The sequence below is a fragment of the Lactuca sativa genome, chromosome 4 (genome assembly GCF_002870075.4).
Source record: "Lactuca sativa cultivar Salinas chromosome 4, Lsat_Salinas_v11, whole genome shotgun sequence".
NCBI classification, from domain to species: Eukaryota; Viridiplantae; Streptophyta; class Magnoliopsida; order Asterales; family Asteraceae; genus Lactuca; species Lactuca sativa.
Window position 1 is genome coordinate 5,917,523 of NC_056626.2, and position 22,173 is coordinate 5,939,695.

Here is a 22,173-nt window from a genome sequence, read left to right on the forward strand (position 1 = left end):
TGTTTTCATCATTCGCGTGTTTTCGTATTTTCCGTTTTGATCACGCATTCATGCAACCTTAAATAACTGATAATATTTGTTAGATAATACAAAAACAGTTCGTCTTATTTCAGTGATGGTCACATACAAGGTCACATACAAAATATTTTTCAACAATTTCCCCCTATGTGATCATTGTTGAAATAAGGACATGTATGATATAATCATATTGACAGTTTTGAACTTTTGAAGATTCGAGATAAAAGATTTGTCAATAGATAAGATATATATATATATATATATATATATATATATATATATATATATATATATAACATAGTGATTGTTTTGAAATTTTGTGACTTGGTTTAACATATCTTATGTAAAAGATTTTCAGAAATTTGTTTCCGTATCAAAGTCTCGGGTTCGGTTATCAAAGGGTAGCCATATATGTATCTAAAGAAATGTCTTAAGATTTTATAGCATTATTAATGACGACAAGTGGTCTAACAGGTCGATTCAGATGAGCGCTCATAGGTATAGCTCACATTTCACTTGGGTGTTTGGTTGTTCTGGCAGCAGAACAAGTTAATGATCACTAAAAATGAGTGATATCTCTCTCTGACGACTCATACTAATATTGGAGGTGTTTAGCTATGCTTTTCCTGAAAGGTCACTTAGTCTCATTATTAGATAATCAATCACATAAGACTGGTTTCGACATTACTCAGCGGGTTTCTTCATTCATACCATTAAAGTTCACTCTCTCTCCATCGAAAAATACATGTAGAGGGGTTTAGCAATTTTCATAGTGCAGTTTGCAACTAAGAATCTTCAGTGATGAAGGCTACAATATCCCGGGAAATCCATTGTTATTGCAGCTTGTTCTTTGATGGTATCCTTTTTGTTGATCAATATCTATTTGTTGTAAAAGGATATTTTGTTTTAGCATCGAGAATTTGCTACATTTGAGAAAATTGGGATTTTTGAGAGTATCTATCTTGCGGGATTAAGATATCCCTTTTAGTGAAAAATGGTTTAAAAAACAAATCAAGGGATCTTTTGATGTTTGTTTTGAAATAACCATTTGGTTAAACTTTGTTTGAAAATACCAAATATAGAGTTTTTGTTTTGTTTGGTATTTCTTTGGTGAATGATTTTGCTTTCTTGTTGATTCGTCTTTATCTTGTTTCGTCTTTGATGATTGGATTTGGATAGATCTTTGGTTTTCTTTAATAAGTGGTGGTTGAAATCCTTTTCGTTTCGTCTTTTCTTGTTGATGGATCACGGGATCTCAAGACTTTATTTTTGGTTGGCTTATATCTAGGTAGAGATTGGTGGCATAAAAGACAGTTTGTCTAGTATGTAAGAAATGAATGTATCGTCCCTGGTCATTTTGATATCTAAGCAAAAATGAGACCGTGACAAGGTATAATCGGATATACCTTACAAGCAATAGTGACACACCTAAGCTCACAAGAAATGAATTCCACAATGATTCAGATTGACGAGGCACAAATTCTCACATGGGTTTTTGTTTTCATCTGAACCTCCTAACCTTATGTCCCTTGATTGTTTAAAATCGTCAATAATGAAATAAAATTGAAGGAAATAAAGTTATATACATTATGAAAAGTAGGAGATTTGAACCTTCACTCCAATTGAGAATCAATATGACTTAAAATCTTCATCGAGCATAAGCATCTGAAAATTAAGTCAAGAGACGATTAATCACAAGGTTCTATAAAAGCTTATTACGACAAGTCTTTTATTATATTTTTGAAGATTCGTTTTTCTGAATGTTTTTGGAAATATTGGTTATTTCAATGTTTTTGGTATTTTTGAAAAGAAAACAATTTTCAAATGTTTTTGAATTTTCTTTTTGAATGAAAGTAAACACACTTTTGTACAAACAAAAAGTAAAAGTTTAAGGATGGATGTTATCTGGATTTAACATTCCTAGACGGCCTAGGAAGTATTGAAACTTTGTTTCATCGAGAGCCTTAGTGAAGACATCGGCAATTTGATCTTCGGAGTTGATGAAGTGTAGTTCGATATGACCCTTTTGAATGTTGTCTTTGATAAAGTGATATCGAATGTCGATGTGCTTTATCATGGAATGGTGAACGGGATTGTGAGAAATGGCAATTGCACTGGTTGAGTCACAAAATATGGGAATTTGTGAGATTTTGAATCCATAGTCACGCAGTTGAGTTTGCATCCATATGACTTGTGAACAACAGCTGGCGGCAGCAACATATTCAGTTTCTGTTGTTGAAGTGGATACACAAGTCTGTTTCTTTGAAGTCCAACTCACTAGTCTACCTCCTAGGAATTGACAGCTACCAGATGTACTCTTCCTATCTAGCTTGCATCCTCCGTAGTCTGAGTCGGTGAAGGCGTTCAGCTGAAAATCGGATTTAGCTGGATACCAAAGGCCATGTTTGGGAGTGCCTTTAAGGTATTTGAAGATGCGTTTCACAGCAACTACATGGGATTCCATAGGATTTGCTTGGTATCTAGCACAGACACATGTAGAAAACATGATGTCAGGTCTACTGGCAATGAGGTATAAGAGTGATCCGTTCATTCCATGATATCTTTTCTGGTCAACGGGTTTGCCATTTAAGTCTGCATCAATTTTGTATCCAAAAGCCATTGGGGTTTTTTCGGTATTGGATTTTTCCATTGAAAAACGAGTGAGTAGGTTTTTGACATAATTCTCTTGGTTGATGAAAATGCCATCAGTTGACTGTTTAATTTGAAGTCCGAGAAAAGTAGTCATCTCCCCAATCATGCTCATTTCAAATTTGCTCTTCATTAAATCTGCAAACTTAATACTTAAAGATTCATCAGTAGAACCGAAAATAATGTCATCAACATATATTTGTACAATTAAAAGATGTTTATTAAAGATTTTACGAAAAAGGGTTGGATCGATTGAACCTCTTTTAAAACCTGATTCTTCGAGAAAGGTTGACATCGTGGCATACCAGGCTCGGGGTGCTTGTTTCAAGCCATAGACAGCTTTCTGCAATTTAAAGTTGTGATCGGGAAATTTGGGATCTTCGAAACCCGGTGGTTGTTGGATGTATACTTCGCGATCTATCTCTCCGTGTAGGAATGCACATTTAACGTCCATTTGGAATACTTTGAAGTTCTTATGTGCAGCATATGCAAGAAAGATGCGAATTGCTTCAATTCTGGCAACTGGAGCATATGTTTCATCGTAGTTGATTCCTTCTTGTTGTGAATATCCTTTGACTACAAGACGTGCCTTGTTTTGACAAATGATTCCTTGATTGTCAGTCTTGTTTCTGTATACCCATCTTGAACCTATAACAGTAACATCGGGTGGAGTAGGAACAAGATTCCATACGTCGTTTCTTTCAAATTCTGCTAGCTCTTGTTGCATAGCTTTTACCCAGTCTGGATCTTTTATAGCAGAATGTATGGTTTTGGGTTCAGTCGTGAATAAAAAGGCTCCAAATAAACATTCATTTGTGGATGCGGCTCTAGTCTGAATGCCTAAGTTGGGATCTCCGATGATTTGGTCTGTTGGATGATTTCTTGTCCACTTTATTAAGCGATTCTCTTCCGCTATAATAATTGGAGTTTCAGTATCCCATTGTTCTTCTCCAGGAGTTTCATCTTGGAATAGGTTTGAAGGTTCCCCCATAAATGATGCATCGGGGTTGTTTTCGCTATTTGGGGATTGGGTATTTAAAGGAGGATTTGGTGTTTGTTCCAAAGAGGAAGTATGTGTTGGTGGTTCCCCCTCGAATTGATCTGCATCATTTTGGTTTGTTTGTGGAATAACTTCAATTAAAGTAGTTAGAATTTCAGAATTGTAAGCAGTTTTTGGTTGTTCAAAAAGTAAATCAAGATCGATTTCAATGTCTATGTCAGGAGAAGGTGTTTGTTGAATTGGATTTTGAAAAATATTTTCAATCATTTTTGAACCAAAATGTTCACGATCCAATTTCCTGACATAAAATTCATCGAAATGAACATCGGTACTTTCTTCAATTACTCTGGTACGTTTGTTCAGTACTCTATAAGCAGCTAAAGAAAATGAGTAACCAAGGAAAATTCCTTCATCCGACCTTGATTCAAATTTTGAAAGGTGATCTTTATTGTTCCTTACGAAGCATCGACAACCAAAAATATGGAAAAACTTGATGTTTGGTTTTCGGTTGTTAATGACTTCATATGGTGTTTTATGAAGATGTTTATGGATTAAGGAACGATTTTGAGTGTAGCAAGCTGTGGCTATTGCTTCTGCCCAGAAGTATTGTGGCAGATCACCGAAGATAAGCATTGATCTTGCAACTTCACATAGAGTTTGGTTCCTTCTTTCAACAACACCGTTCTGTTGTGGAGTGTATGGGGCTGAGAAGTTATGTTCAATTCCTTTGTCTTTGAGAAATGAATCTAGAGTATTGTTTTTGAACTCTAAACCATTATCACTTCGGATTCTTCAAACAGGTCGTTTCAGCTTCAGCTCGATTTGTTTGATGAAGTTGATCATCTCTTCAGGTGCTTCTGATTTTAGTCTTAAGAAAAAGACCCAAGTAAAGCGCGAGAAACCATCAACGACAACAAGAATGTTCTTCTTCCCTTGTATGGTTTGGGTTTTGGCAGGGCCACAAAGGTCTATGTGCAACAACTCTAGTGGTTCGGATACACTAGATTCTGAGATGCTTTTGTGAGTGTATTTGGAAAGTTTTCCTTTTTCATATGCGGCACAAAGAGTTTCGTTATCAAGCTTCAGAAGTGGTAGCCCTCGAACAAGATCATCGCCGATTAATTTTTTGATGTACCCAAAGTTTAGATGGGAAAGGCGACGGTGCCATAACCAACTAATATCTGCTGGGGCTTTAGATAGCAGACATATATCGGGTTTACCATAGATAAGATCCATGTCAAGTGGATACATATTTCCGGCACGGTCAGAACCAACTATAACATCTTTGGTTTTGGTGTCCATGATCAAGCTTCGTTGTTTGGTGAAAAGAACTTCAAGATTGTTATCACATAGTTGAGAAACACTGATGAGGTTGTGTTTCAGGTCATCGACGAAAGCAACTTTCTTTATGGTAAAATTACCATTTGTTATGTTTCCATAACCTTTGATTTTTGCTTTCATGTTGTTGCCGAAGGTAACATCTTGATTGGTTTGTATAGGTTTGAAGTCACGTAAGTAGTTCCGGTTTCCTGTCATATGCTTGGAGCAGCCACTATCAATATACCATGTATCATCATTGGGTTCTCCAGCATTAAGTACCTGCAATCAGACAGAAAGTTTAGGTACCCAAATCTGAATGGGTCCTGGTTTGTCAGTTGTTATTTTGGGTGCTTTGCTTGATGAATTTCTTTTATCATTTGACTTCACATTATTGTAATGGTTTGGTTTATGATGATGGAATGGTTGAGGTTTGATTTGATCTATCAATTTTACCCAAAATGTGATTTGTTTTTGAAAACCTGTGGGTTGATAAGATTTGTGATTTGGTGAAAGATATCCTAGATGTGAAGGTTTGTTTGAAAATTTTTCTTCATATCTGGGATGTGATGGGCGGTTTTGAAAAGCTTTTTGATGATGATGGTTTGAAACTTTCTGATGTAATGGTTTTGAAAGTTCCTTGAATGATTAAAAGTGATATCTTGAAAGCGGTTTTCAAAAGGTTTTTGAAAAGGTTTTGGTTTTTGTTTGGAAACCTGTTTATGAGGTATGACGTAGGGTTTAACTGGTTTCTTTGGTTGGTTTTCAAAAATGTTTGGCATGATAAGTGGGGTTTTGGTGACTTGAATGGATTTTTTCCTTGTTTGTTGTTTCTTGGAGTATTTTTGTCCCAGACTAGTTTTTCCAACAATTGATGAAGTCATTGTAGGAAAAACAGTTGGTATAGAAGTACTACCATCCTCATAAGAGGAATTTTCTCCATTCAAAAAGTTTTTGAGTTTAGTGGTTCCATCGGTATGTTTGATTTGGTGAGTTAAAGAACTTGCAGAGTTTGTTTCAGAATTTACAACTCTTTTGAAAGACTTTTTGGAAACACTGAAAGCAGTATCATCTGGACTACAGTTGATAACTGTTTCGTCATCTGAATCTTCCTCATTAACAGATGTGAAAAGATCTGGTAGAGTAGATTTCAAAGGATTCTCTTCCAATTCCTGGTCTATAATTCATATCAATTTTGCCAGTTCCTAAGGTGTTTGCCTTTGTGAAAATATCATCACTTTGTTTTCTAGCAACTTTGATAGAATCCATATTCCATATCAGTCTTTTATTCTCGGTTTTAAGAGAATTGATTTGTTTTAAAGAATCAGTCAGTTTTTCATTTAGAATATTGTATTTATCAGTTGATTCTTGAAAGTCTTGTTTCAACTGAAGGATTTCCATTTCTAAAACATCTTTTGTTTCAGAAGAAATTATTGACTGATTCTTTAGTTCCAAATCCCTTTTTTGAATTAGGGACTGATTTAATTGTTCCAAGACGTGATTATAATCTTCTGATTTTCTTTCAACGTCTCTTTCCAATTTGCTTTTAGTTCTTGTTGATTCTCCAAATTTGAGTTGCACGGTTTGTAACTCAAACTTGCAAATATCATAATTGACCATTATGTCATGATATGTTTTGAGATCGGTTTCCAGACTAGTCTCAATTTTGGTTATGTGGGACTCAAAAATTGTTTTGGAAAAACCAAGTTCAGAGATCATAGACCATACCTGTTCTATGACGTTTGGAGCTCTTGAAGGTATTTCAACACCAGCTACGAAGCAGAAGTTTGATTGTGCTTGTTCATTATCCGCTTCGTCATCAGATGTTGGCCAGTATTCTACAATTGGTTCATGGATTGCCATCAATGCTTTTTTCTTTTCTTGGTTTTCCAGTTTCTTCAATTCATCGGCTCTTTGAGCATAGTATGTTGAGTCTTTGATTTTGGTTTTGTTTTTGGCTCGACATTCTCTGGCATAGTGATTTGTTCCTTTGCAGTTGTGACAAATGATCACATCTTCATCACTGTCATCCTTTTGACTCTTAATCGGAAGTCTTTCAGGTGCTTGAGTTTGGGCTTGTTGGGAAGGTTGAGAATGGTTTTGTTGGAATCCAAAATTTTGGTTGTTTTGAAAACCATTGTTTTGATTGTTGTAACCTTGATTTTGGAAACCTCTGTTTTGATTTTGAAAACTGTTGTTTGGATTGTGATTATGACCTGAGTTGGGATCGTTTTGAAATCCCTGGTTTTGAAAACCTTGGTTTGAGTTATTTTGGAAGGAAGGTCTTTGAGAATTTTGTCCAAAGTAAGGTCTAGTTTGAAAACCTGAGTTGTTTTGTCCAAAAGATGGTCTTGGTTGAAAACTTGAGTTATTTTGTCCAAAAGATGGTCTTGGTTGAAAACTTGAGTTATTTTTTCCAAAAGATGGTCTTGGTTGAAAATTTGGTCTAAAATTTGATTGACCATGATTTGGGATAAATCTCTGGAGATTTGTGTTTGCAACCAAAGCACACAGTTGTTGATAATCTGCTTCATCATTCGAATCAGACTGGAAGGTTTGGTTTTGAAAAGATGTAGTATGATTAAAATGATTAAAGTTTTGATCAATGAAAGGTGTTTGGTTTTGTGAAGTTGTGGACACAAGAGCAAGTGGTCCTCCAAAAGCTGCAGTAGTTGGTGGGTCAATCGAGGATTCATACGATTGAAGTTCTCCATACAAATTGTACAAAGATTCGGTATGAATAGCTGGATTTCCCTGAATAATGAGTTTAACCATTTTCCAGCTTTCGAAAAGATTGTTTAAAAACTTGAGATTTATCTCGTGTTGTGTCTTTTTAATACCCAAATTGTTCATTTTAACCATAATCAAATTGAACCTATCATGGGTATCATGGATAGTTTATGATGAAAGCATTTTGAAATTATCGAATTCATTCAAAACAGATGTTCTTTTGTTTCCGATAATTCTTTTATTTCCACAAAAACGATTTTTCAAATTTTCCCAAATTTGATTTGCGGTTAACATCATAATGTCATCCATTTGACTTAGAATACTATGAGGTATTCCAGACACAAGTTCCTTTTTGGCTTGGAGTTCCAACTTTCTTATGATATCGGTTTGAGTGGCTTGATTTGTAGCAAAAGTAGCCATATTTTCTGGAGTAACATATGTTCCTTCTACACACTTCCAGATATCTTCATTTATAGCGTTAAGATGAAGATTCATACGGCCAACCCACGAATTATACTCTTCAGGAATAAGTATGGGTGCCCGTGAACCAGATCCTAAGCTATTTGCAATGGACACAGAGTTCATGTTGGAGTAATTTGCCAAAGACATTTTTTTTTGAATTTTTTTTCAAAGGAGTTCGAACAAGTGATATTAAAATGAAAATTTTAAAGAAAAACATATGGAAGGTTTATAAACACTATAACCAAAAGTTTTTCGACAAAAATTTCAAGGTAAATCACACAAGCTCTGATACCAATTGTTGGATATTATTCCTTTTATATCAGCTCAGATACCGATTGTTGGAAATATAAAAATCTGATTACCACAACAAAAGGCTCGGTTACCAGTTACTGTGTGACAGATATATGAGTTAAAGATATAAGATATAGATATATATAAAGAATAATAATTGCGGAATAAGTATAAATATGAAAGCTATAAATGACTGAAAGCTATAATAATATAAATGGTTGTATTTAAATGACGTAAAACTATAAATAATATAAATGACTGTATTTAAATAACATAAAGCTATAAATAATATAAATGACTATATTTAAATGACATAAAGCTATAATAAAGTATATAAGTATATAAATATATATCAAGTAGGTTCGTCAATAAATTGACTAAACTGGACTCATGGAACGACTGGTCGATATTTGTTCTTTGAATGGACTGGTCGATATTGGGACTCTTGGAGCGACTGGTCGATATTTGTTCAATGATCAATCCGGTAAAAAGTTCATTTTCATGTAAATGGGTTGTTTACAAAACAGTGCAAAGTACACGAGTCATGTATTTGTATACGGGTATAGGGTGTTTGAGGAGATTTGATGAGGTTGGAGTGGGTATTTGGAGGGTGTTAGGAGGTGGAATAAAGTTTTAATTTTGGTGGTGTAAGGCAACGAAGATGGTGAAGTTGAAGGAGCTTTGGGTGGTGATGGATGTAGATTTTCAGAGTAAATCTCTCTGGATAGCCAATTCTCTCTCGCGTCTCTTTGGGGTTTCCCGTGGTTAAAATCATCCACGAAAATTTATATATGTAGTTAAGGTTCTGAAGAATTGATGGTGAAAGTCTCCCTAGTAGTATTTTGGCTGTGTTGTGCTCGGTTTTTTGTTTTCTAACATGAAGATTCTGAACTCGAAAACAGAAATCTCTCTAGATAGTCAATTCTCTCTCGCGTCTCTTTGGGGTTTCCCGTGGTCAAAATCATCCACGAAAATTTCTAGATGTAGGTAATGTCCTGAAGAATTGATGGTGAAAATCTCCCTAGTCGTTTTGTGCTCGTAACGAACCCAGTTTTCTTCGTTTTTGACTTGAAGATTCTGATGTCGAAAAACAGCAAGGTGGTGATGGTTGTAGTGATTTGAAAGGGTTTTTGGAGGAGGTTTAAGGAGGGTATTTGGAGGGTGTTTGGAGATTATTTTGAGGTTGGAAGGAGGTTAATATAAGAGAGGTTTTTGGTGGTAAATGGTGTGATGAACAAAGATAGTGAAGATGAAAAACCTTTAGTTTCAATGAAGAAGATGAAGATGGTTGATGGTGTTCTTCATTTCATTGTTGATGATCTTGGTGTTCTTCACTTAGCTTCTTGTTTGATCTTGGTGTTCTTCATTTAGCTCCAGGGATTTGTCTTTGTTCTTGAAGAAGATGAAGATTGGTGATGTTCTTGGGAGTGTTTGTAGTTTGTAGGAAGTGTTAGAATATTACAAATGAACACACACACACTCACACACAAACTCACGTATACATATATACATTGAAACAAATATCTTCATCTAGTGTACTTGAGTTTAAGTGATAGAGTATGGCTGGTCATGCAAGTTGATGTAGAGTAGGAGGCAAAAAACGTGGGTCTTCATTTGGCTTTTCATTTCCTTGACTTTGTTGACCATTCCTTATAGACTATTCAACTTATTGACTTTTCCACACATAGCAAATATATATAATACATATATACATATATAACACACACACACACACACATATATATATATATATATATATATATATATATATATATATATATATATATATATATGAAGTTGTTTAGTCACACATATGTGTTTTCATCATTCGCGTGTTTTCGTATTTTCCGTTTTGATCACGCATTCATGCAACCTTAAATAACTGATAATATTTGTTAGATAATACAAAAACAGTTCGTCTTATTTCAGTGATGGTCACATACAAGGTCACATACAATACATTTTTCAACACACTATTATCTTTCTCTTATATCACTATTTGCCGAACATTTATTAGGCTATATATATTGTACTTGAAAATAAAAATTATGTAAGAGGAAGATAAATGTGTAATTTATAAATTTCATGAAAGTAAATCAAGTTAGAAGTTAAATTATAAGAACATTGGACAATTACAATGTATTATATGATACAAAACGACGTAGTATAATTAGTATGTGTCACACCCCCAAACCAGAATGGCGGAAACATTCGAGGGTGGATGACTTCACGTAGTATCACAACAATTGAATATTGTAAAGAAAGTAACACAACTATCATATATATAATGAAAACGTATATTGTTGCGTTATACATATTAGCAAAAGAATATTACAATATGATGATATAAATGTTTAATAATAACGTCTTTAGCGTTCCTTCTTCAAAAGCTGGTAGTTACCTGTATTACTGATTCCCTGAGAAATACAAGTGGTTTCGAAAAAAAATGTCAACAATTAAGTTGGTGAGTTCATAAGTGTTTTGCATTGAAAAGTATGCCCTTTTGGTAGTAAATCGATGAACGAGGTTTTCAGAAAATCCAATATTTTCTATAAATGGTTTGAAAAGTTCCCAGAATTGGACTGCGTTAGTGTGTTTCATACTTGAATAATAATGATAAATTTTGTGCTAAAAATAACGTGGAAAAACTGAATGCATATATGAATCTCGTAAATCAAACTTGTTTTTATACTTTTATGTGAGTTTTATAACCATACTATTGACACTGACTGCCTGTAACAACATTCTTCAGGTGTTGTAGTGTTATGACATTTGTCACCACAGACCTGCCGGTCTAACTATAGCTAATAGTTTAGGTGCGGGGTTGTCAATCCCGTATAGATCTATACATAGGTATCACGCTCTCCCTCCGAGAGATTATGGTATATAATACAGGACGTGAAATGCATACATAAGAGTATGTTGAAGTTTGAATATCTCACATTGCTTGGTATAAATAGATTTACGATAAGAAATACTTTACTTCATTTGAAAGTATTTCATTTTTTCAAGATGTATATGTAAAAATGTATGTTATACATGCTAACTATACTCATTATAGTTTCTCAGAAAGTATGTTTCCATTTAGTAAAAATAACTTGGTGATATAATAGCCCTTTAACATAAGATGTTTGTATCGATATCTATGAGATAGATATTACATTTATGTTTATAAAATGATACTTTGACTCGTAATGTACTTGTATTTCCCCCCTAAAACATGAAAAGAATTGAAAGGTAGGGGTATGAACTCACTCGTTTGGTTTGAAGAGAGAGAGGCTAGAGTTGAGCAGAACTTCGACTACGGAAAGTTGTGCCTTCGGACTCTTCGGGGGTCTCGGTAGCGTAGATCTTTCGTCGGGGCTCGGGTGCAGAAACCGAGGGCGTCGAGACAACTTTTGGGGCTTGAAAGTACGAGAGGGTGACTGGGAGTTTGAGAAAGTGTGCAAAAACCCGTAGCTCAAACCCTCTATTTATAGTGCTGGAGGATCGCGTACGCGGGGCGTACCACCGGAGTACGCGGGGCGTAAAAATGCGTCACGGCTTACGACTCCGGTCTAGCTAAGCGTAGAGTTGCAGCCGATGGTACTCGACTCTGGGTCTAGTACGCTGGGCGTAATCTGGGATTACGCTGGGCGTACTCCAGTCTCCCGTCTTCTAAATTCCGTAACTTTCGCGTACGGGCTCCGTTTTTCGCGTTCTTTATATCCACGCGTAGGTGAGATTATGCTCTACAACTTTCATTTAGACTCCGTCGGCTAGTTTTGACTTTATTTTTAATGATATATTTTTAATAGGCCGGGACTGCTAAAGTCCGTTAAAAATCCATAGTTTCTTTATTCGACGTTGGTTTTCGTTTGTCTTTTTATCATTTTACTCCTATTGTGGAGATCTTCAACTTTCGTTTAGGTGGCGATAGCTGACAAACACTCGATCTTCAATTCGAGTTTTTAGCCCTCTACTACTGTTACGAAACTTAGGAAAAATCGTAACTTCTTCATACGAGGTCCAATTTGGGTGACCTTTTTATGTATGTTTACAGTTTAACGAACTCTACAACTTTTGTTCAGATCCTTAAGGCTAAAATGCATTTTATTGAAATTTCACTTTTTACGTTAAATAGCGTTTTAACGGTATGTCGTAAATATACGATTGATTATAATTTCTTCAATATAACCCGATTTTGAACGTTCTTTACGTTTTTGGAAACCTTGGCACGGTATCTAATATTTGATGCATCCCAACTTAGATACTTGAACACTTTATTTTTGAGGTTAATTTAGTTGATTCCAAATAGTTTTCGTTGTTTTTGACTTTTGAGCGTTACACTGCTTTTGAAAAAAATATAGGGTTGTCACAATATGAGTACCTAAGCTTATATACCCTTAAGGGTATATTCACTTTTCCCATATATATATATATATATATATATATATATATATATATATATATATATATATATATATATATATATATATATATATATATATATATATATATATATATGGGAAAAGTGAATATACCCTTAAGGGTATATAAGCTTAGGTACCCATATTGTGACAACCCTATATATATATATATATATATATATATATATATATATATATATATATATATATGATGTTTTTACCTTTGTGAAAGGTTTATTGTATCAACCATTTTGTCCATTTTAATGGGGCCCACATCGGATACACATACATTTGAAATTTTGTAGAAAGACCAATTCATATGGCTGACGGAGTGGGGGTGTTAAGGTCTATCGCTAAACTCGCTAAGACAAGGAGAACACCGCCCCCTAGCGCTCGCTAAGGGGGTCGCTATGCTCCAGTCGTTAAGGCTTTGGCGAGATTAGAGAGAAAGGAAGGGAAGAAGGTGATTGGTCCAAAGCATTTGGTTTCTTCTTCAATACGACCCAACCGAGCTTGAATTATTTCTTTAACCTCTAATTTTTTCTTCTCTATTTCTTCCTCTTTCCCTTAAAAGTTGAGAGAGCAGATTTAGACTCTTCATCTTTTTCCACATTAACCCACTGAAACTCAAACTCCCTGAAATTTGACCAGCTTGCATCAGTTTGAAGTTGCTCCCTAGATTGCTTCTGCGGTTGAGTTTGAGTAAACATTTCTTTTTCAGGTTCTTTCTCGTTCTTCTTCTTCAACCAGAAAAAGCAAAAAACCCTCCTTCTTCCTCTGATTCCTCTCTTAATTTCTCTAATTTTTTCTTGTTTTTGCTTTTCAACCCCCTTAATTTTTTGATTTCTTGTTGTTTCTCATCTTTTTCCACTGAAGATTTGAGAAAAAACAGGCATTAGACGCTTTAAGTTATGAGAAATAAACGAAAGAGAAACAAAAAGAAAGCACAAATTTTCCTTTCAAGCTCCTCTGGACTCTCCAAAAAATGTCGTTCTCATCCACAAGGTCTCGTTTGTAACACCAACACTTTTTAATGCTAGTTTATTTAGATGGATGTTTAATATAGGATTTTTTTAAAACCAATAAATCATAAAGAAAAAAAATCACATTTTAGGCCATGTTTATCGGTTGGATATGATATTTGGAAAATGAGGGCGCCGTTTGAAATTCAAAGTTTCAATCTTATTTTTGAAATTTAAAAAAAAAATCAAAAAAGATAAATAAATAAAATGCTAGGAGTGTTATCACTCTTTATAAAATGATTATAATTAGATGCTAAGAAAAAAAGATGACATGACATTCAAAAAAGTAATGTGGCAAGGTGTTAGGAGTGTTATCATTCCCTCTAGCCTAATAAACTGCGGATTGTTTTTGGCTCCGATTGATTCATCATCATACCGATTCGGACCCCATGCCAAATGACAAAAACACCCCTAGTTGACTATGTTAGTCACTTTCACTAAATAAGAAGAGGGCTAAATGTGTCATTTTCACTAGTGTTTGCGATTGCATCAACTATGTCCAAAAAACAATGTGCTGCATGAACTACTCTTAACCCCACAAGAGACAAAATGCCCTACGCCTTTTTCTAGAAAGCTTTGAGTGACTTTTTTTCTTTGCCCTGTCCAAATAATCTAATTGTGTTTGATGTATTCGTACTTGAATCAATTTTATTATGAAAATGATGCTATTTATAAAAAATATCTACAAGATTGAACAAATTTAAATTACTGAAAAATAAACAAATTGGATGACATTCAACATTGATCCCGTTTGAGTCTTAATTAATTCTAAGACAAAAGGGTATGGAGCAGGAAGATGGTGCAGGAGCATGAACCGTACCCCAAAACATAATACGTGGGTGCGGTTTAGGGTGTGGGAAAAGGGTGAGGGGAGGCTATCATGTTCTTTCTCTTCTCGTATGATTGGTTAGTTTCTTTCCATTTTTTTTAATATTTATTAAATTATATATATATATATATATATATATATATATATATATATATATATATATATATATATATACTGAAAAATTATAAAAAAAATATATCAAAGTTCATAGTTTTTAATTCTTTACAAAATGAATATAATATTTATTCTCTACAAAATGAATATAATATTTTTACAAAATAAAGGTAAAAAAAAAGATGACAATTTTCTGTTTTTTGGTGGGTGAAATGAGAGTGAATGAAAAACTGACATATTATTTAAAAACTAAAAAATGAAATATGATCATACCCTCGGGTATAAATGTTACCCATTTAATATGTAGAAAATAAAATATAATCTGAATTAATTAAAATTGCATAAACTTCGATATTTGAATATTTGATGATTAATGAGTACATATTTACAGTTAACAACTACCACAATAAAAGCTTCAAATAAGGGCTGAGTTAATAAATAAATAAATAATGAAATCCTGCATTCATTATGAAATTAATATTAAGCATGTGTGTCGCTCTAAATTCAAATGTTATTCTAATAAATGATATTTCTGAAAAGATAAATTACTTTTGAAAAATAAGAGAATCCATAAAGGCTTCAAATACGGTGGCGGGTAATATTTAATCCATGTTCTACCTATGGATAAAACACTGGAGTTCTAACTACAGGTGTTCGTTTGGATGGATCGATTTGATATAATCCAATCAAGTGAATCCAAATTAATTTCGGTTTTCAAAACATGGATCCGAATAGTCCAAACTAAATTCAAATCCGATCCGATCCAATCCAATTACAATTCAATTGGATCGGTTTTTATAATTCGGTTTTCAAAAACCGAAACATTTTAAAACGACATATAATTATAATATTATCTAGCTTTATACAAGAAGCGAAAACAAATTATTTAGTTGTGATTTGAAATTTATAAACAATTACTAAGAAGAAATATTATAGTTAAATATTTTATAGATTGAAAACTTTTGAAAGAAAATGTATATTAATGTTTTTTTATCGGGTTAAACGTTTTGAACATATTTGAAAAAATAAATTACAAATTAATAAATAACTATAGGTATATATTATAAATAAATAAATAATAAATGTTTATTCGGTTTTTTAGACTATTCGGTTCTTATTTTATAATCCAAAACCAATCCGAAATCCAAAATAATAATTCGGTTTTGTTGAAAACCAATCCAAAAATCCGAATATCCGAACCAAATAGTCCAATCCAAATTGTCCAATTGGACAATTCGTTTTATCCAAATAATGAACAACACTAGTTCTAACTTGGCAATCAAATGGACTGATTGGAACACATATCCATTTGGATAACCGGCGATCAAGACATGGAGTAGTTACTTAGTAAACATTGGCCTGTTTCTGTTTTTTCTTTTTTTGAGGTTTAGATGTAATCTTAGATGTCCATTTTCCTTCTGCTTTCCTTCTTGAATGTGATTGTTTTTTAGACTTCTAGCATCTTTTGATCTTAGCCTATTAATATATCTGTGGGTATAAAAAAATAAAAAATATATTATATTATTTGAAAAAGTAAAAATAAGAATAGTTTTAGCTAATAAAATAAAAAATCAAATTCTATCCGAGCTTTCATATGATAGATTTTGAAATAGGGACTTAACACTTAACGTCTTTATTAAAGTTGTAAAGTGAAAAACTTTAGTAAAATAAATTGCAAACACCTAATTTTTATAAAAGTATACCAAAAAAGTTTTCATTTAAAATCATCTTTATACTTTTAAAACATCATTGAAGAGCCATGTATTTTCAAAAGATTATTATAACAACAATGTTTAGATATTAAACCTCAATAAATACTCGATCAAAAACCAAACACCGAAAGATCCACAAGTATTAAGTTATAAATCAATACATCATCAAATACATAAGTACATACAAAGGCTTAATTAACATGTGTCTCTACCGGCAAATATCTTCAATGTTACTATTTAAGTTTCACTTTTTATTTTTTGAGTGTCGTGACAGTTTTCTTCTCGCTCTCTTTTCACTTACCAATAGGCAGAATATTGTCACATTTCACTATCTTTTATTTTTTTATAATTATTTTTTAAATATATTTTGTAGGAAATTAAAAACCATGAATTTTGATATATAGGTTCATCTTCCCATGCTCCACATCCCTACTTCTTCTTAGCCCCTGCAAATCAAAACAAATGTGAAAACCACATCCTGTACCAAGGACCCAAGAACTAGCATGTGGTGAGTTATTATATAGAATGGTATAAATACCTACGAAGGTGGGATTTATCTTCCCATCCTTGATGTCCTACAAGTATTTCAGGCAACTTCTCTTCCAATGCCCCTTATCTTGGCAATAGAAACATGTTGCATCTTTTGGATCAGAGGAGGGAGGGACAAAACCGGTTTTTCCTTTGGATCCACTAGAAGAAGATCCATCATGAGACTTACCCTTCCAGTTCTTCGAGGGAGCTTTCCTCTTCGATCCCTTTCCTTGTCCAATTGCCAAGACAGAAGCAACAGCAGCAGGAGGAGTGGATCAACAACTTTTCCTTTCAATAGACTTTCAGCAGTTCTGAGCAAACCTTGAAGTTTGCTCAATGTCACTTTCTTATTGCTCAAATGATAAGTCATTTTGAACTGATCATAGCAAGGAGGCAAAGAGTGCAAGACTATATCTATAGCCAGCTCTTCGTCAAAATTGACATTCAACTTGAGCAAACAATCCACATACCTCTGCATTCTTTGCAGGTGGGTCATGATGGATTCTCCATCCTTCATCTTGGTCGTGATGAATGACCAGAATATCTCATACCTCTCTTGACGTGCTCTTTGATGGTAATTTTCCATCAAGTCCTTGCACATCTCATAAGGCTAATAGTCCTCGTAGAACCGTTGCAGCTCAGGAGTCATGGTGGCTATCATAATACATGACACCTTAGTAGCATCCTTGTAGTGAACCCCATAATCAGCTATTTCTTCGGGGGTAGCTTTGGACTCATCAATCTCGTTCAACGGCTTATTGAGGACATATTCTTTGTCCTCGTAACGCAAGTCCATTCGAATGTTTCGAATCCAATCATTGAAATTGGAATCATCGAACGTAATCCTCGCACAAATGTTCAAGAGCGAGAAAGAGTTTTTAGAGTTACTGTTGGAGGAACCGGAAGCGGTGTTTGAGGTAGACATCTGCAAAAGAAGAAGGACAAAGTTTGATTAGATAAGGAATCCTTAATATAACACCCAACTAAAATATTAAGGCTATGATCCAACACAATAATTCACAATTCGGAAAAGGGATGATGTAATCTAATTGTAAATTATTTGAAGGTAGGTAAATGACGATTTACCAATTCCACCACAAAAAGCGAAATTAAGAGAATTAGGTTTTAAATGAAATGAAATTCCTAGATTCTTTTAAGATTCATTGAACTTTTCAATGACATGTTTAATCTCGATTATGCCCTTCAAGTTTGTGATTGGGATAACGAGGATCACAACACAAGGTGTGAATGACCATGTAAATTAGCTTGGTACTCTCGATGTCATTTACCACCTGATCAATGTGCCGATTCACTACACATGCTCCATTGATATATGATAATTTACGAGCTACCTATTGTCACCCTTGTTAGTCCAAGTTAGTGTGTCGGTTAACCACACACACTCCATTAACAACTTGACAAGGTGTTATGTGCAATTTCATGGATTAACATCAAATTCACATTTTCCTAAAGTAACCAAGATTGAGAATTTATATAAACATTTAGTTACTTTATATTGATCATTATACTTATTAATGAGAGAATTAATGTCATATCCTACCCGTTTGGCTAACGACCCTCCACTAGTCAAGAGTGCGATGGGTAAGAATGGATACCCAATGGCGGTCATTTTATGGGCTGCTTCCTTAAACACCCCTTATAGACCAGCTTCGTGAATGAGACCTATTAACGGTAAGACTGACTCATCTTACACACACACACACACACACACACATATATATATATATATATATATATATATATATATATATTAATATTATAATAGTATAAGGGTTGTATTTTAAAATTTTAAAATACTTGGGTTTTAGAATTTAATATTTCAAAATTAAATTTTAAATTCCAAACATAAAGGGTGCGATTTGAAACTTTTCAAAATTACTAGATCAAATTTTAAATAATTAATTAAACAAATAATTTAGGCATTATCTTAAAATTTGACCAAATCTATCTATTTTGATAAGGAAATCAGATTACCATTTAGCAAAATCAATTTATGTGGCCTTATGATCCATGATTCCTTATGTTGGGTTTAACCCATGTGGTGGCCCATGGATACTCCATGGAGGTTAAAACCCATGGAGCATAAGTAATGGGTAAAGTCATAGGTTACATGGTGTAACCCTAATGTGCACACTATATAAAGACCCCATTGGTTGGTGAAATTAGCACTAGTGCATAATATAGAAGGCAAGCTAATGATTGTGATTGAATTCCTCGCTTCCAATGCTTAATTCCAGAGCCAAAAGTTCCCATTCAGAGGTTTATGTGAGATATTTATACTTCTCCCGAAAGCAGGGCACCACGTCATCGTAGGTACACCACGTCGTGGTGGTTGTGTTTATCCCGTATTCTACACGTCATCCAATCTGATCGGGAATCTTCAAGACACCACGTCGTTGCAGATATTACCACGACGTGTTCGGCATATTTTCCTTCATTTTAGAGCTCTAGTCCAAACTTTCAACTCCAAGCTTCTTTAATCCAGCTTCCAGCTTCCTTTTTGCTTAAACAAGTCTTTTAATACCTACAACATGATTCATAGCAAATTAAGTATCTTTTGTTCTAATAAGGGCATAAAAGTAATTATAATATCATGATATGTTGTATAAATATGTGTATAAATATGCACATATCAAAATACCCCACACTTATTCTTTGCTTGCCCTTAAGCAAATTTATTTAAAATTTTACCAGCAAGATACAAAACAATCCATTTCAAACCCATCCATTATCCCAAGACCTCAATGCATGTAATTGTGTCTATAATTCCTAAGAACTTCCCATTCCTAAATACTCACAATCCCTACGAATCTTCACCCCTTAACTTATATGACATTCATTTTTGCAACCCTCCGAATCAATCCTCAGAAATCTTGCTTACGCTCAAGGTGTTTCTGGCTAAACAACCAAGCATACATAAATTCTAGAAATTACAACTTTGATACCATAATAGAGCTCTCTTTTTTTCACTTTGTTGTATATTTGATCTTTAATTTACTTGAATTCACCACCTTATTTGTTTGATTTTCTGGTATCTTCAATTTTTGATTTCTTCAGAAATTTTGTTCTTTTGATCTTCACACTTTGAAAACTCCAAACTTCTTTAACTCTTTAGTAATTTCTCTCTCTCTCTCTCTCTCTCTCTCTCTCTCTACATATATTCTTACTTTTTTTTCTCTCAAATCCTACATGCTTAAGCAAGGAGCTTAGCTTCAACCTTTATTGGGTAAGATATTAGTCTAAGTGCAATGACTACCTAAGCTTTCCTGGATAGATTTCAGGTTTAGGCTGCAAAACGTGTTATGCCATATAAGCTACCAGATTACCTTTCATGCTTCATGACTTTTCACTAGAAAATGGGAAGCCACAAATACACTATAACATGTGTTGGCTCAAGTAAATATTTGGGCTCTGATCGGATCATCTAATACTATACTAGCAAAAATTTTAATTGGCTAAGTTTCCTAAATTAGCATATTAAAAACTAAAATTTAAAAATCAAATATGAATACCTAGCCAACTTTAGCATGCATAACATAACATATCATATCTCATAACACATAACGTAAGGGCATTTTGGGGATTGACCGTTCAGGCGTTGGCTGACCGTACACACTGCTCCGCTCTGGTTGTCTCAAAATCTCTTGCTTTTTAGAAAAAATTTAGTCTTATCGTTTGAAAATTTTCTCAAATCCTCAGTTTGAGTTCAGATACCCCCGAAGGTGCATCCGGGTCCCTCAAACCAAGGCTTTGATACCAAATTGTAACGACATAAATTTTCAAAACAATTTTTCATTTTTAGAACGTAATTTCATTCAAGACAAAACCATAAAATCCAATGTAACATGGTCATTGTACAAAACATATCAAATCCTAAGATCAAAACATATCCAAATCCGTCTGTGTGTGTACGAGTCATGTCAGCGCCTTCCCACGGTCCTCACTAGTACCTGAAACACATTACACATAAACACTGTAAGCAAGAAGCTTAGTGAGTTCCCCATATACCACTTACACATATACGCCTTTCCAGGCCATACTCTACATGACCTTCCGGTCCATGTGTCTCAGGGGACTTCCGTCCCAGTCTCGGTAGACCTTCCGGTCTTACCCATACCGACCTTCAGGTCCATGACTCCCTGACCTTCCGGTCCATGTCATAATGCCTTCCAGCCCATATCATACATAGCATACATATCAGATACATAACGCAAACAGAACATGCAACTCATAGCATACAATACATGCATCTCATAGCATACAAGACCTTCCCGTCACACATAGGTACCTTTCCGGGTACAGTATAGTGAGAAGACTCACCTCGGGTAAATCTCGGAAATCTCGGACTCTTTGAGATAAGATCTAGCATCCGCCTAATCATAACAAACACTTCTCATTAATACATTTCCTTAAGGCTAGACTCTTTCCTTTCCTATCATTCTCATAAGGGTAAAAGACCATTTTACCTCTCTCATGGCTCAAATACCCAAAAGTTGACCAAACCCTAAAAGTTAACAAAAGTCAACCTTCTGAGGTACGCGACGCATACCAGATCTGTACGCTAAGCGTACTCGGAGGCTTCATAGAATCGGGGTACGCGACCTCTTACGCCGCGCGTACTGGGATTACACCCAGCGTAACTCCCAACTTTCTCCTCCTTTTCATTCAGGTCATAATCAGTTAAGACATGCGTCCAAAATCCAGATCTGACTTCTCTAATATGACTTAATCCATAAAGTTGGTGACTTTAAGCCTTTGCATGGCTGTGGAAGTCACCAACACCCAAAACACTCCATTTCCAACCTTAAAAGCTCCATATCTCATGCATGAACAACCTTTAACAACCAAGACTGGATTTTTATCACATAACAACACTAAATGAACTAGTATGGGACAGATCTCGGCTTCTATGAGCTCAAATACTCAAAAAGCTATGAACTTGGGGACCAAAAACCCTAAAATTTCTCTCTACAAAGCATGAACAAAAAAGATGCAAAGCTTGAAGCTTTTTACCTCAAAATGAAGCTTCTTTCACTGCTAAACTCGAATCCAAAAGCTTGAGCTCCAA

At 34.4% G+C, this 22,173-nt stretch overlaps 1 protein-coding gene across 1 annotated transcript; it reads right to left on the reverse strand.

Annotated features, from left to right (window-relative positions):
• Window positions 1-4,459: 4,459 nt before the first annotated feature.
• On the reverse strand, window positions 4,460-7,837 carry LOC128133358 (uncharacterized). Its single transcript, XM_052770753.1, has 4 exons — window positions 7,447-7,837; window positions 6,203-6,972; window positions 5,881-6,156; window positions 4,460-5,266 (listed from the first exon to the last, which is right to left on the reverse strand). The coding sequence occupies exons 1-4, from the start codon at window positions 7,835-7,837 to the stop codon at window positions 4,460-4,462; spliced, it is 2,244 nt and encodes a 747-aa protein (XP_052626713.1).
• Window positions 7,838-22,173: the final 14,336 nt, after the last annotated feature.